This window comes from Thrips palmi, unplaced genomic scaffold (genome assembly GCF_012932325.1).
Source record: "Thrips palmi isolate BJ-2018 unplaced genomic scaffold, TpBJ-2018v1 HiC_scaffold_16, whole genome shotgun sequence".
NCBI classification, from domain to species: Eukaryota; Metazoa; Arthropoda; class Insecta; order Thysanoptera; family Thripidae; genus Thrips; species Thrips palmi.
Window position 1 is genome coordinate 5,016,160 of NW_023144625.1, and position 16,500 is coordinate 5,032,659.

Genomic DNA, 16,500 nt, shown 5'->3' on the forward strand with positions numbered 1-16,500 from the left:
TCCCGCCAGTCTCCGGTGGTGGGCACCACACAGCACACGTCCTCGCGCGGCTCACGGACTGCGGGCAGTCTCACAAAGCAGGTAATCAGGCTAGGAGGCCTCATTGGATATTCCTAGGTCATTGCCAGCCTTGTTCGCTCACGGTCCACTGTACAGGCGGCTCAGCACACAAAAGCTATTGCAACACCCATTCAAATGGGTCCTTTTCGTGCACACTTAAATGGGTTCGACCCATCATACGGGTCAGATCCATTGTAATGGGTGCATCGAAGTACCCTCTTTAATTGGTACTTTTTGTGCACACTAAAATTCGATGGGTTCGACCCATGGGTCAAACCCATCGCCAAGGGGTCATCAAAGTACCCATTTGGATGGGTTGCACCCTAAAAAGCGGATTAGTGCGATGCGTACCACAACCTGGCCTTATAATTTCGATTACAATGAAGTTTGGTCCTATCTTATTGGAGGTCCCATGCCAAACTTTGCACGCTGTATACAATTGTGGTGTCGGATTTAAACAAACCCTCTGACAGCATTCCTTAATCTAAATCGACGCCTCCTCATAGAATAATCCTACCTGACAGAGTAGATTCAAGACAACCTTAACTGTTAAAACAGATCCAAGATAATTCTAACTGTAAGTGCAGATTTAGGACTAGGCTTATTGCAGAGGTGCCTGAAAGTGTGAACAAACTTTCGTCTGTGCCAATCAGTGAATCGCGATTTCTCTCAAATACTATGTCCACATATAGGATGAATTTTTTAGCAAGTCCTTCGGCACGTAATTTTATGAAGTATGTGGGCGTCACGGAATTTCACGTCATGTGCGGTTAAAGTTGAGATTGTCCTTGCACGGCAAAACCAACGTCCGGGTTTCCCAGGCGCACCCTGGAAAAACAGGGCATTTTTCCAGGGTGCGCCTGGGAAACCCGGACGTTGGTTTTGCCGTGTGGATCTGCGCCGACAGTTAGGACTGCCATGGATCTGCTCTGACAACAAGGATTATTCTGTCAGGCATCGGAATGTTGTGTTGTTGTTTTCTGATGAAAACTCCATGGGATACTCTGAAAACCCAGGTGGTTGTCAATAGACACGTTTTGTGTGTGTATACACTGTCATTCAGGGCTGCTCTGAGTGCCTTTTGGCGCTTGCCTTTGATTTTGTAGCGCCGTCAGGCTGCGAGCCAGAGGCGCTCTAAGGTGCCTTATTTCGAGGCGCCTTAGACGCTAAGTTTTGAGCCACCTTTGATCCAGCCCATTGGCGCGACCCCTCTTGTTCCCTACACTCTCAGACCTATTTGAAATTTTTTCTATCTTGCTTATGACGTTTTTTGAGCAAACGTAAAATGTACCATTTTCTCATTAACTATGCACAACTTTGATCGCTAAGATAAAATTGTCAATAGATCATGTAGAAATCGAAAAGTACATTGCAAATGACAAAAAGTCAGGTTTAATGGACCATAGACATTATACAACGAACAAAATAGTGCATAGCTAAAGAGAAAATAGTTACGTTTGCACAAAACACTATTTGGCAAGAGATAAAAAGTCAGTACGGGACTGAGAGTGTATGGATGTAGTACAAGGTGTTTGCTGCCCACACCTTCATGGTTGCATTACATGGGAAATGCTCGGCAGCACAGGCTACACTGCATCGGCAAGGTGCTTGGTTTCCTTGTGGCCGGGGCAACAGCTCAAGCCTTGTTTCATCCACTGGACAAGACCAAAGGTGTCTCGAAACTTTAGTCACTAAGGCTGCTCGAAATAAGGCACGTTTAGGCGCCTCGAAATAAGGCACCCTTAGGTGCCTTGACAGGAGGCGCGTAAAGGTGTTACAAAATATAAGGCAAACGCCAAAAGGCGCTAACTTTCAGAGCACCCCTGAATGGCAGCGGAAGTACTCAGTAAACGCTTGAGGTTTCATTTGAGGTCGACTTAGCTGACTTTTTCGCCTCACAGCTCACTTCTTTCGCCGCTGTGCAAGCCATGCAGGACGAGGTGGTGATATCTGGCGTGGGCGGCCACTTCCCGGAGTGTGACAACCTCCAGGAGTACCGCGAAAAGCTGCTGCGGAACCTGCATCTCATCAGCGATGGCGCGGGTGACCTGCAGCCGAGTGAGTTGGATAACTTTCTCCGCAGTCGATTCATTCGTGACTGGATTTGCCGAGGGGTCTGCGACCGAATGAAATTTTGTTCAAAAAAGTGTGAGTGTAGTGAGTTTTTCAGTGCATTCAGTCATGGCTGACCCAGGCATGGTGCACCCAATCCGACAATCCACGCCGGGCGTTTACACTCACTTTCCAAACGCTATGAACATCTTGAAACAATTTTTGAACAAATTTTTGAACAAAAAATTATTTTTATATTTTTTTCTTAAAAACTATTGTAGATAAAAAGTTCTAGTCAATTCTATGACACTACTAGGGATGAGTCTCCCTGATGTTTCCCCCTCAGATCTGAGCAAGTATGCGAACAAAATCTCATAAGAACCAAAATTTTAAACGTTTCTACTAAATTTCCAAAAAGTGTCAAAAGTCACAATACTTTATGTCAAAATGAAGATTGCTCAATTATCTAAGACGGTTTTAACACGGAAATCATAATATCTTGATCCTTTTACACAAAAAATGTTTTTTAAGTGCTTTTAACATGTATGAGCCCCCTTAATAACACCATTTTAAACAGTTAAAAACAAATCCCGCTCGCAAAGGAGCTAGCTCTGGCCCGGAAGAAAAGGAACAAAAACGACAGAAATGACAGTTTTGTGTTTTGTTCCTCTTCCGAGCCAAGCTCCTTCGGAATACCCTACGTCGGTCTGGTTGCGTGCGAGAATGAATGAGTGAACCATCCGCGTTCGGTCCTGAACTGACTGTGCCCTTCCAGGATACACCGCCGGGTCGCCACCCCCCGACCCAAGCGCCACCTTCACCCGGGAGAACATGAAGAGCGGCAAGGTGCGCTGCGGGGACAAGTTCGACAACACTTTCTTCGGCATCCACTCCAGGCTGGCGGCGGTCACGAGCTCCACCATGCGGCTTGTCCTGGAGTCCACCGTGGAGGCCGTCCTCGATGCAGGTACACTCTCTAAACCAACTACGCTTTACAAACACAAGTAGCTCGAAACAAAAATATTTGGAGCAGCTTGCAAAGAAAAGGCTTCGTCATTAATTACGAACTTACCGCGGTTTGGACCGCCTCCCCACGGTTTGAAAATCGAACCCCCTTCTGCTGTGAGTGTAACTTTCCAACTGGTTCCGGCATTCGGCACAGGCTACAGCCCCAAGGACCTGCAGGGCTCCAACACGGTCGTCTGCATGGGCTACCACTGCACCGAGTCAGAGGCCAACTTCATCCAAGAGTCCTCGGACGGCTTCGGCATCATGGGGCTCAACTCGGCCATGATCGCCAACCGCGTGTCGTACTGGCTCGACCTCAAAGGTATTGGTGCAGCAATGCAGCGACGTGGTGGCAACGCTACACTGTTTTGTTCAAACAATGCAACGTCATGTTCGCTTAAGAATTTTTTTTTCGCGTTCTTCAACACGTTCCATTTGTTGGACCGTGGCCGTGGCACGGCTGTTTTCCACGTGTCAAAGGCAGCGCCTAGGATTTCCATGGCCCACCCTGAGAAGGGGTCTTTTTTCCAAGTGCTGCCTGGGCCTGGGAATTCGATGCATTACTATTGCCGCGCAGGACTTTAAAAAGTCTAAAAAGTCTTGTTTCACTCCGTTTTTAAAACGGAACTGGAGAGGAAGTGGAAACGACAGAAAAACACGGGAAAACATCAATATTCGAACTATTTGTCAACGAGCGTGAAAAAATTCACATTGCAACGAACTGGGCCGAGGAGGCCACCACTCTTATTTCAGGCGTACACAAGATTGGTTTCAGGAAATAATGTCCGCTGAAAAAATGTCCACTTAATTTATGTCCGTTAGGAAATAATGTCCGGTGAAGAAATATGTCCACGTGGAAAGAATGCCCCCGAATTATATGGCCGCATTTTTAAATGTCCAACTATTTGTTTATCCATAGTGACAAATTAACTAAGTCCGTTCTCAAACAATTTTATTTGGCATGGCTTCCAAATGGCATTTAGCATCTAACAATGGCTGCACCTTGATATTGTACGCAATTGTCTCTACACTACAAACCTGTGTACTTTGTACACACTTACAAATGCATACTTGGCAAGTTTACACGTACAAAACGCATGCTTGGCACCGTTTAACTCCATGCTAAGCATAGGCGTTTGCAAGTGTGTACTTGCCAAGCATGTATTTGTAAGTGTGTACTTGGTAGACAATTAGGTTTGTAGTGTAAGTACCTGAAATTCCTTCCACCTTTCGTTGTAATCCTCGTAGCTATTGGACAGAATATGAATCGTGCGTCGGCACATCTCATTCTTCTCATTCATGCCCATGGATGACATGGATGTGTCCAGCCCCAACCCCACCAAGTACTTGGTGGAGATCATGTTCCTCAGACCTCCACTCGCAAACGATCCTCCACATGTTAGCATGATGCATGTCGACCACATTCGTTCGGTGCCGAAAAAACCTCAGGCCTTTTTTAGGGGTGGTCATTAAATTATTGGACATTCTACCTTGGACATTGTGTGCATGGACGAAAAATCGATGGACAAAAACGGACCGGACATTTACCTGTGGACATTTCTTCACTGTACCCACAAGATTTCGGGATTCCGGGAAATTTACTAGGGATTACGCGTGAAATTTTGAAAAATTATAGTTAAAAACGGCTTAAAAACGTTGAAAATTGACTCGAAAACGTTGAGAAATGACAGAATTACCTCAAGGATTACGTAATTGCGCTATGGATTACCGGAGATTACCAGCCAATTAGTACACAGGATAACGCGGGGGTGGTGGCCCTCTCGAACAGTGTACTCAGAATGTCTCACGAATAAATTTCCCATAATGCGAAGGAATGGCGCAAGCATGAAGGTAGTTTTACTCTACAAACTGAAGTGTGTACTCAGTATGCATCTACAGATGCATACTTGCAAGTAAACACCTACCGATGCATATACTTGGCTGAGTACACATCTACAGATGCATACTCAGCTGAGTACACATCTACAGATGAATAAGTACTTGGCTGAGTACACATCTACAGATGCATACCTAACCTCTCCAAGTATGCATCTGTGGTATGCATCTGTAGATGCATACTGAGTACACACTTCAGTTCGTGAAGAAATATTACGAATTCAATTCACTGTAATATTGCTCAACTTTCACTGTGAGACATGAAGAGAGTGCACAGCGCGGTGGCAGGTCGATAACGCGGCGTGCGTACGCATTGCGTGCGCTTTGCGTGCGCAGGCACCAGCTTCGTGCACAACACGCAGCTCGTGAGCGGCATGCAGGGCCTGCACCTGGCCGTGCGCGCCATCCGCAACGGCGAGTGCGACCGCGCCATCGTGGGCGCCGCCTCCATGTCGTACTTGTCGGAGCTGGCGTCGCACTACGACGACATGGGCTGGCTCAGCCCCACGGGCTGCTGCAGGCCCTTCGACGAGGCGGGTAAGTGGCGGACTCACGCCGCTGCAAATTCTCACAAGGTTTGGGTCACACAGTGGGCCAGAAGACCGTCGGAAACGGCCAAAATTCTAGACGCGTTTTGAGCTCCAGAGTCGCTAAACAGGACTCGAACCGAACGTGTGACCCCACCAACGAATTCCTCGTTCGGAGAGCAATCCATTGGTGGGGTCACTCGTCCGATTCGAGTCCCATTTAGCGACTTTCGAGCTCAGAACGCGTCTAGAATTTTGGCCGCCTCCGCCGGTCTTCTGGCCCACTGTGGGTCACCTCACGTGGGATGCAACAGCGTCGCACCAATCACTCTTATCAGGCACGTGACATCATGTTCGAACGAATGTGACACAGTGCTCAAAGGAACGTAACTTGCACGATTTTGTGCATACGTGGAAAATGCATAATGTTATGCTTATAAATGCATGAATTTATGCAAATTTGAGCACAGTTTTATGCAAAAAGTTACACAAGTTTAAAACTATGCTCCCACGTACAAAATTGTACATAAATATTTAGCGTGTGTAAGTCCTACGCAGAACTATGCAAGTCCTACGTGAACACTGTAAGTTCTGCAGAAAAGATTGGTAGAGGCTGCGAAAAATGTTGAGTTTTGGGTACGGAGACTCACGGCAAAAAAGGGATCGACTTTTCCGCAGTGTGGCGTTTGGATTCTCAGTGCAGTCCTGTTGCAGCTGACGGCGGCGTGCGCAGCGAGGCCGTGGTGGTGCTGGTGCTGGAGCGTGCGCGCACGGCGCGCCGCGCGTACGCCGAGGTGGTGCACACGACCTCGGCCCTCTACGCCGAGCTCTCCCGTTCGGAGCTGCCCGACATCGAGCACCGCGTCCTGAGCCGCCAGCTCAGCAGCATCTACGACGTAAGCCCAGGCAGTGGCGGATCCAGAGGCGGCCAGTGGGGGGAGGGGGCAAAGAAGCACTAGTTGCCTACTTACAGGGGCAAAGTAGCACTGTTTGCCTACCTTTCAGGGGCGAAGTAGCACTGTTTGCCTACCTTTCAGGGGCGAAGTAGCACTGTTTGCCTACCTTTCAGGGGCAAAGGACACAAGTAGCACAGGGATCCCTAACTTACCTCGAAAGGACATAACGCTATCGTAAGCGTTGTACGTTTAACTTCTTTAGAAAAGAATTAGTTTTTCTGGCTTCTTGATTTTTTATCGGGGAGTTGCAACAGTCCAGACAGACCCTGCGTAAGCGTGGGCCGCAAGGAGGGGGGTGGCTCACTCAGTACACACTATTAGACCCTAATGTGCGCACACTGAAAATCAAATAGTGATACATCTCACTCTCTGAGGGGTGAGGGTCTTACCGAAAAAAGGGTGATACTAAAATGTATCACCGAAAAAAGTCGTTCACGAATGTATCACCGTAAAAACGGTTGTACACAAATGTATCACCGAATAAAAGGTCATACACGAATTATCGCCGAAAAAAGGGTCATACACAAATGTCTCACTGAAAAAGGGTGATGCTTCCCCAGGAAAGCAAGGGCCAATATCACTGATGTCTGACCTTTTTTCGGCGATATATTTGTGTACGACCCATTTTTCGGTACATTCGTGTACGACCCTTTTTTCGGTCATACTTTTTGTATCGCCGAAAATTTGAGAGATGCCTCACCCTTTGAATTTCAGTGCACTCACAACACTTTGATGTGGTGCGAACGCAACTTCGTCGCCTCCCGTTCCCGCTGTTGATCGGCGCGCTTGCCCCACAGGACTGGGGCGTGGACCCGGACCACATCGCGTACGTGGAGACCGACGGCTGGGGCGTAGGCGCCGTCGACGCGGCCGAGCTGGGCGCCCTGGACGACGTCCTCGGCCGCCGCCGCGCGCGCCCGCTGCTCGTGGGCTCCGTCAAGGGCAACATCGGGCAGACCGAGGCCGCCAGCGGGCTGGTCAGCGTCTGCAAGGTCCTGGTGGCCATGGAGTCCGGCACCATCCCCGCCACCCTGAACCACGTCCGCGCCAACAACAAGATCGCCGCCATCAAGCAGGGCCGCATCAAGGTCAGCGCACAGCTCTCAAGCTCCTACACTCTGTCTCATTTGGACTTTTTATTCTGTTGCTTATTTTTTTAAGCAGACTGTTGGACTGTTTTCTCTTTATCTTTGCACAATTTTGATCGTTCTTAAGATAAAATTGTCAATAGATCATGTAGACATAGACAAAAAGTCTGCTTTAATGGACTAAATATATTTATATATTTATATACCCTATAAAATGAACAAAAACGTGCAAAGCTAAAGAGAAAATAGTACATATTACGTTTGCACGAAAACTTTTTGGCAAGAGATAGAAAGTCAATACGAGTCTGAGTGTGCTGTGCTTTTTTTCTTCTTACGAACAGAATTATGACAGCTGAGCGAAGTTTGTAACCTATGTTGAAGGGTTTTCAGTAACTATGACCAGTAAGCATTGAATCCAAGATTGAATCTGGTATTGTGCTCCCCCGTGGACGACTGCAGACATCTCGAAACCCGTTTGACAATTTCGACAATTTGACGGATTTTAATTTTGAGTCAAAGTATAACTGGTCGAAGGATGGCTTAAAGTCGAGATATCATCTGCATTAGGGTATACTTCTCTCACCAAGTACTTTTCTTCCCCAACTGACCCCTACTTCGCTCCTACTGCGCAGCCAGCAAGGACTTCTGCACGCTTGGTTTGGCAGTGATAAGAAACATGGTTTTGCAGGTGGTCGCCGACAACACGCCCCTGCCGCCCGGGATGGTGGCCGTCAACAACATGGGCCTGGGGGGCATCCTGGGGCACGTGCTGCTGCGGCCCAACCCGCGCGTCAAGAAGGTCGAGAAGGCCCTCGGCGCGGCCCCCGCCCCCACCGCCGCGAGCCAGGGCCCCATCCCCAAGCTGCTGCTGCTGTCGGGACGCACCCCCGAGGGCCTGGAGGGCGCCATGAAGTTGGTGCGTTCGCCGTCGCAACACAAATAGAACAGTGCGCATGGCACTCCACCTGGAGCCGTATGCACTCTTCAAAGAGCAGTTATTGCCCGCGTCTGGGTTCCCTAGAGTATGCATGCAAGCACTCTGTTTTCTCAGCAGTGTGACTGACCCGGGTTGCATGCCGCTACAGGAAAAGTACACACCGGTGAACTGTGCATGCAGGCACACTCGATTAGTAGGCTCGCGCCAGAGTAGATCCAAGACACTCTGCAAGAAATAACCACAACAAAAGTACACGAATTTCTGGCAATTTTTTTTTTATCGGGAATTTAGTGTACTTTTCAAGTACAACAATTGTTGCACAAAGTACAATGGAACCGGCATGACGAGTGCTGTGCACTCCAGGGCTCGTTGTGGTTTGTACAATTCTCGTTGTTCTTTCTAAAATCCCTGTCATTGTACAGTTTTTGTTGTTGTACTTTTGTTGTACTATATACACTTTTTCTTGTAGTGCAGCCCTAACTGCTAGAGTAGATCCAAGACAATCTTAACTGCTAGACTATCCTAATTGCCGAGGTATCTGAAAGTGTTCACGAAAACTGGCTGCTCGGCAGGCCGAGAGCAACGCCTCAGACCCGGAGTACGTCCACCTGCTGCACCGCGCCTTCTCCTCCAACATCCCCGGCCACATGTACCGCGGATTCTCTGTGGTCCCCAAGGGCGATGACGCGCGCCCCGCACAGATCAAGGTGAGGAGGCCAGCCAATTTCACACTAAATGTTTATGTTCAATTGTGTACGTGGTGATGCATAATTTCAAACTTGTGTGCCGTCGTGCATAAAACTGTGCCTGAATTTGCATAGATTCCTACATCCTTACGCATGATATATTATGCAAATTCCACGTATGCACGAAATCGTGCAAGTTGCACGCACAAAATTCTACCTGAACATTTAATGTGTACGGTGAAAATTTTCTCTATATTACAAACGAAATTCGTCAAATTAGGTATTAGATCGTAAAGTGCTGAGCATTTGCTTAGCACTATGACTGCCCGACATTTCTCAGTATTAAACTGGGAGTGAACCTTGAAACTGTACACTCTCAGACTCGTATTGACTTTTTATCTCTTGCCAAAATGTTTTCGTGCAATCGTAATATATATACACGGTAAAAACGGTTCCTGGTTTTCCCAGGAGCTTCCTGGAAATCGCCCATGTCTTCACCACAGGTTTCCCGGGGAAACCAGGAACCGTTTTCACCGTGTACTATTTTATCTTTAGCTTCGCACGTTTTTGTTCCTTTTGTAGGGTTTTTAGCCCATTAAACCTGCCTTGTCAAATTCATTGTACTTTTTAATTTCTACATGATATATTGACAATATTATCTTTATGTGCATAGCCAAAGGAGAAAATAGTACAATTTACGTCTGCTCAAAAAACTTTACAAGCAAGAGAATAAAAAGTCCATATGAGACTGAGAGTGTATACCCGAGTAAAATACTCTTAAATTCACGCGAGGGCCTCTATAAAGTTATGGAATATTTCTTTTTTTTCTGCGAGCCCAGGCTTACAACGGCCAGAAGCGCCCCGTGTGGTTCGTGTACTCCGGCATGGGCAGCCAGTGGGCCGGCATGGGCGCTGACCTGATGCGCATCCCCGTGTTCGCGGCCGCCGTGGAGCGCTGCCACAACACCCTGGCGCCGCTCGGCGTGGACCTAAAGCACATCATCAGCACCAAGGACCCTAAAATCTTCGACAACATCCTCCACTCCTTTGTGGGCATCGCCGTCGTGCAGGTGAGACGGCGAGAATCGTCATGGAGAATCTTGACCCTAATAATGAGAATCTTCACCGGAGAATCTTCATCCCAACTTGGATAATATTTTCGCCATAATATGGAAAATCCTCGCCATACACTCCCAAGATCCTTCTGAGCTTTTCCTTCGTAATACGAACCAAAAGGCTTAGTGTTTTGCCAGCACAGGGGAGGAAGTTAAGGGGGCTCATCCATGTTAAAAGCACTTTGTAAAAAAAAATGATGTAGACGAATCAAGATTTTACAATATCTGTGTTAAAACCCTTTTACATAATTGAGTAAGCTTCATTTTGGCTTAAAGTAGAGTGACTTTGGACATTTTTTGGAAATTTGGTCAAATTGTTTCAAATTTTGGTTTTCGTAAGATTTTGTTCGCATGCTTGCTCAGATCTGTGGGGGAAAAATCAGGGAGACTCATCCCTAAGGGTGTCATAGAATTGACTAGAATGGGCTTTTTATCTGCAATACACTGGTAAAACTAAAGCGTAACTCTATGCTTGAGTCAAGCATAAAGTTACGCTTGAAGACGTTACGCTTGAAATCAAGCATAGACCATAAATTCCTCCATGCATTTAGATAGGGGGGATCTTGGCGGATGAGCCTTTTACGCTTGATTTCAAGCGTAAACTGATTACGCTTGAAAACAGTGGGTAATACTACGCTTTAGTTTTACCAGTGTAGTTTTAAAAAAAAACCGTTTTGTTTAAGAATTTGTTTAAAAAAATTGTTAAAAAACGGAATACCGCCCCTCTGTCGCAGATCGGCCTGACGGACGTGCTGCGTGCCGTGGGCGTGGAGCCCGACGGCATGGTGGGCCACTCGGTGGGGGAGCTGGGCTGCGCGTACGCCGACGGCTGCATCACGGCCGAGCAGATGATCCTGGCGGCACACGCGCGCGGCCAGGCCACCAACGAGACCAAGCTCGTCCCGGGCATGATGGCCGCCGTGGGCGTCGGCTACAAGGACGTCAAGGTGAGCAACAGTATGCCCGCTGCAAATTTTTCATCAATAACGATATTTCAAATCATCACATTTCTTCGAAATTTCTGAGTAAATTTGGAGACGTTTCATGAATTTGTCAACGAAAATTTCTTTGGCGTTGATGGGAGTTTACCGGAACTCTTAAAAATCCGACAAACATCGTACAAGTTCTCTAAAATCCATGAAAATCATTCAAAATTTGCATTTTAATTTCACTTGCAAGTCATTGAAATTTAATGAAATTTATCGTAATCCACATTAAAGTACTATGAACTCCTTTGTGCCCAAGCTTTGCACAAAACTGAGCGTTCGTTTCGTTTTCTAATGCGCAACAACACAAACTTTCATGCTTGTTTCACTCAAAATCTTGCATGAGAAAAACGCCTTTGAAAATTGTTCTAATACATCTCAGCAGCAACTTTTATGCCGAAAATTAATCATTTTCATAGTGTAAAGAGGTTTCCTTAGCCAACATCTGGATGTAGCACCTGGGACACTTCCCTTGTTAGTATTTTGCATAGCTTAGACACGAAAGAGAACATTATAACTCAGTGTGTCCATTGCAATTCACCGCCATTGCAACTGACCGAGATTCGTCAAAACTCATGACCGAAACTCGCCGAAATTCATGAGAAAGTACGCCGGCATTCAATCCCTGCTTCTCCTTGCGTCAAGGCCATGGTCCCCGAGTCCATCGACATCGCCTGCCACAACTCTTCCACCAGCTGCACGCTGTCGGGCCCCGCGGCCGACATGGACGCCTTCGTGGCGCAGCTCAAGGCGAAGGGCATCTTCGCGCGCGCCGTCAACGTGAGCAACGTGGCGTACCACAGCCGCTACATCCAGCCGGCCGCGCCGCGCCTGCTGGAGCTGCTCAAGGGCGTCATCCTGGAGCCGAAGAAGCGCTCCTCGCGGTGGATCTCCACGTCCGCGCTGCTCACCCGGGCCCGCGAGCACGACGTGCAGTACGCCTCGCCGCAGTACTTCACCAACAACCTGCTCAGCTCGGTGTACTTCGAGGAGGCCTGCGACCAGGTGGACAGGGACGCCCTGGCCATCGAGATCGCCCCCCACGGCCTGCTGCAGGCCATCCTCAAGCGCTCCCTGCACCAGGACGTGGTGAACGTCGCCCTCACCAAGCGCGACATGCCCGGCGCAGGCTTGGTGCTGGACGCGCTGGGCAAGTGAGTATGATGCGGAGCTCTCTCGTTACAGGAACGTGACGTCACTTTCAACTGAATGTATCAAAATGCCACGTTCTTTTGAGCGTCGTGTCACCACTGCAAGGAAAGACTTCGCGCCAAAATATGGCGAGACATACAGGGTGAGTTTCCTTAATGTGTCAATAATTTGCAGGCAGTTCACTGAAAAACCAAACGTGGTCTAGACCGCACCAATTGGTGTGGTCAAATGGATGCCATTTTGACCGCATCAGTTGGTGTGGTCTAGACCACGTTTGGGGCGTTTGGTGTGGTCTAGACCACACCAAACGTGGCTAAACGTGGTCTAGACCACACCAAACGTGGCCAAACGTGGTCTAGACCACACCAACTGATGTGGTCAAAATGGCATCCATCTGACCACACCAGTGGTGCGGTCTGGACCACGTTTGGTTTTTCAGTGTTTGGGCATCCCCAGGGGACCATTCTTCGCCAATGAACTAGTGGGCGCAAACGTCTAGGTACGGAGATAATTGGTGTTTTGTAATTGGATTTTGCGCCTACGAGGTAGGTACCCGGTGCCACTGAGGGCGGCAGGACCTGTCGAGGGGGTGTCGCGGGACTAGTAGTACTCGCGGGAGTGCCACTGACCTCGCGGAAGTATCCGAGGAATCCCGCCACCCTCGCAAAGACAGCCGTGAGATCCACTGTAACGGGGGCCACTATGACAGCCTCTTCAGACCCGCGGCAACCCCTCCCAAAAGACATTTGCAAGGTCCGCCGCACCCCTACGAGACTCGAAGCACCCCTCCTAGACCCGCTACACCCCCACGCGTAGAGATGGGCGAACATGTTCGGATCCGAGCGAACTCGAACGATCCGAACAAAAATTTTGTTCGTTCAGGGACGAACAAAAAGTGCTCGACCATGAACTGTTCGGAAAATTTCGAGTTAGACTGTTTGAGGCCGAACAATTTCTTCGCTAGCTAGCGTTGCAAGAGGCTGGATTGCACACAGACGCGACAAACGAGCGCAGATTATGAAAACAAATTCATTATTTCATCTGTACTTTGAAAGCAACGTCTCATGAATACAGTTATGCAGTAAATATTAAGGACTGTTCGAGTCTTGATCGTTCGACTCCGAACAACTTTGTGTTCGGATCGATCGGTTCGAGACAATTTCTGATTTGTTCGGATCGGATTGAATTATTTTTTCAATTTCTTGTTCGTGTTCGCTCGAATCCGAACAGAGCCTGTTCGCCCATCTCTACCCACGCGAGGTCCTGCGACCATCAGTGGCTGCGGGTGCCTACCTCGCAGGCGCGAAGGCCAATTACAAAACACCAATTATGTCCGTACCTAGACGTTTGCGCCCACTAGTTCATTGGTTGAAAATGATCGCCTTGGGGTGCCCAAACTACCTACAAATTATTGACACATTGAGAAAACTCACCCTGTAAAAGTCTCGCCAAGTTTTGGTCAGACCTGAAAGTCTGGCCAAAATTTGGTCAGACAAAAAAGTCTCGCCACAAAACAGTCAGACAAAAAAGTCTCACCACTAAATGGCGAGACTTTTGTGTCTGACCACGGTCTTTGGGCCGTAACCGTCCGGCGCATTACGGCCTGTAGGTGGTGGTCAGACACAAAAGTCTCGCCATTTTGTGGTGAGACTTTTTTGTCTGACCGTTTTGTGGCGAGACTTTTTTGTCTGACCAAATTTTGGCCAGACTTTCAGGTCTGACCAAAACTTGGCGAGACTTTTATGTCTCGCCTCTGGAGTGGCGAGAAGTCGGACCTTTGGATTTGCAGTGACTGAGGTACTATGCGACATAAACAGAATACAGAAATATTTGTTCTTAAATGAAGAAACTGGTCATGCTTTCTGTGCCTTCTGTGATGTCATAACCTTTTGTTTATATTGTGAAGAAAAAGCTCAGTACGCACTAAATTTTTGTGGGCTTTTCTAATGCATAATTGTGAACTTTTAATGCACAATTAGGCATGCGCACAGATACGAACGCAAACTGTGTATAATATTAAGTACACAAATCAATGAGTACATTTTTTGCATCTTCCTGCACAAGAAAAAAGTGTAGTGATGCACCGATACACACCTCGCGTACGTATATGTGCATACCTAATTCTGCATTAAAAAGTCAACAAGACAATTTTTTCGGTCCTTTAGAGTGTAATAGACATGGATGTAGACAACCGTGGAACAACGCGCGCACTACGACAATCTTTGCCACCAGCATGTACATGGAGGGACTGAACCCGGATGTGGCCAAGCTGTACCCGGCCGTCGCCACCCCCGTGTGCAGGGACACCTCGCCCTTGGCCCCACTCGCCACCTGGGACCACCGCGACACCTGGGCGCTCAACTTCCTCAAAGCCACCGCCGTGAGTACCTGCGACTGTGCCCGTGAACAGCAAAAGTGCCGCCTAGATTGATATCCAAGAGACATTCATGGTTCCATTTCGAACATGTTCACTCTAAGGTTATAAGTATCTTGTTTTGGTGCTTGCTTAAAACCTTACGAAGTATTTTGAGCATACACAGAACAAACTCATTTACTTTGTTATACGAAGAAATAGTTCGTAATTTACGAACTGTTTTCTTTTTAAGCTTATGTATGCTCAAAATACTTTTTTTATATCAAGCTGCTTTTCTTTGTAAGGCTTACAGTAGTTTGTAAGGCTTTCTCAGTGTGATAATCACGGTTGTTAACGTTAATTTTAATTAAATTGCACCCATTTATCGAAACAATTAATTTCAAGAACAAATTTTAGTTATGATTGTTTGGTTTGAGTTAGCCCACAAGGGTTCAAATATTGTAGGAAAATTTTCAGTTCCATGTAATTTGCGATCCGGTCGCGAGCAACCCTCAGAGCAATTGTGTATCGTCAACAAAAGGGCATTGCAGAAACTCTCTTGCCTTTTATGAGGCAAAATTTGTCAGAAACTTCGCGATACTTCGGAGTATCGTCAAAATTGGACAACAAACTGTCGCCTGCACTTATTCAATGTATGTTGCCGCCTAAATTTGGCAATAAACTGCCACCTGCACTCATTCGAGGTTCGTTGCCACGCAGCATAGCCGGTTCCGGAAATCTGGCTGGGAAAAGCAGGAACGGGTTTTGCCTTGCAAAATTTTGGCGATACTCTTGTTCGTCGCCTCTTTGAAGGCAGTATTTTCTGCATGACCCTATGAGAGGTTAAGAGTATCGCTGTAGGGGCCCAAAGGTGGGGCATTGACTCGCGTCAGCGCGTGGTGGTCTCGCTCACACCTTGCCGGCGCTCGACGGCCTACAGGAGGGAGGCCCGCGCTACGAGATGCGCCTGCCGCTGGCTTTGGCGACTGCCGAGTTGAGCCACCTCGCAGACTGCACGTGGAACGGACACACCCTGCTCAGCCCCGCCACCTGCTTGGTGAGTCGCAATGAGTGCTTCTACTTTGGACGATTCATGACATTGTCAGCCGAGGGGTTATGCGCTCTCTGAACCTGTGTACCGACTATTACGCTATTACGCTCTATTACGCCTCAAATTAATCGGAATTTAGCTAAAAACGGCCTAAAACACACCAAATTTGATAAAATTTTGACAATTTCGGCTATTACGCGACTATTACGCGTATTATTACGCGTGCTATTACAGATTGAGTGAACCGACTATTACGCGAGTGCATACCCCCTCGGTGTCAGCGCTTGAAGTCAAGGGTACACGGTAAAAACGGAACCTGGTTTTCCCAGGAAACCTATGGTAGAGACATAAGCGATTTCCAGGGAGTTCCTGGGAAAACCAGGTTCCGTTTTTACCGTGTAGAGAAGAAATTCTTCAATGCATTTAGATGGGCGGGGAGAGTTGCGAAACGAAGCACTATTCGCTTGAAGCCAAACGAATCAACCTGCAAGACTGAAAAACGTCAATCACACTGGTAAAACTATAAAGCGTAGTATTACCCTCTGTTTTCAAGCGTAATCAGTTGACGGTTGAAATCAAGCGTAACAGGCTCTTCCGCCAAGATTCCCCCTATCTAAATGCATGGGGCAATAT

General features: G+C 47.7%; 1 protein-coding gene across 1 annotated transcript in view; it reads left to right on the plus strand.

Annotated features, from left to right (window-relative positions):
• Window positions 1-415: 415 nt before the first annotated feature.
• Window positions 416-16,500, plus strand: part of LOC117642648 (fatty acid synthase-like) — a 36,693-nt gene continuing 20,608 nt past the window's right edge. The window contains exons 1-15 of the mRNA XM_034381060.1: window positions 416-849; window positions 951-1,076; window positions 1,962-2,118; window positions 2,888-3,079; window positions 3,275-3,442; window positions 5,353-5,553; window positions 6,258-6,439; window positions 7,297-7,587; window positions 8,276-8,503; window positions 9,097-9,231; window positions 10,050-10,280; window positions 11,060-11,272; window positions 11,957-12,465; window positions 14,696-14,843; window positions 15,757-15,873. Coding sequence (XP_034236951.1) covers window positions 1,023-1,076; window positions 1,962-2,118; window positions 2,888-3,079; window positions 3,275-3,442; window positions 5,353-5,553; window positions 6,258-6,439; window positions 7,297-7,587; window positions 8,276-8,503; window positions 9,097-9,231; window positions 10,050-10,280; window positions 11,060-11,272; window positions 11,957-12,465; window positions 14,696-14,843; window positions 15,757-15,873 — 2,826 coding nt within the window. The 5' untranslated portion in view covers window positions 416-849; window positions 951-1,022. The remainder of the gene's footprint in view (window positions 850-950; window positions 1,077-1,961; window positions 2,119-2,887; window positions 3,080-3,274; window positions 3,443-5,352; window positions 5,554-6,257; window positions 6,440-7,296; window positions 7,588-8,275; window positions 8,504-9,096; window positions 9,232-10,049; window positions 10,281-11,059; window positions 11,273-11,956; window positions 12,466-14,695; window positions 14,844-15,756; window positions 15,874-16,500) is intronic.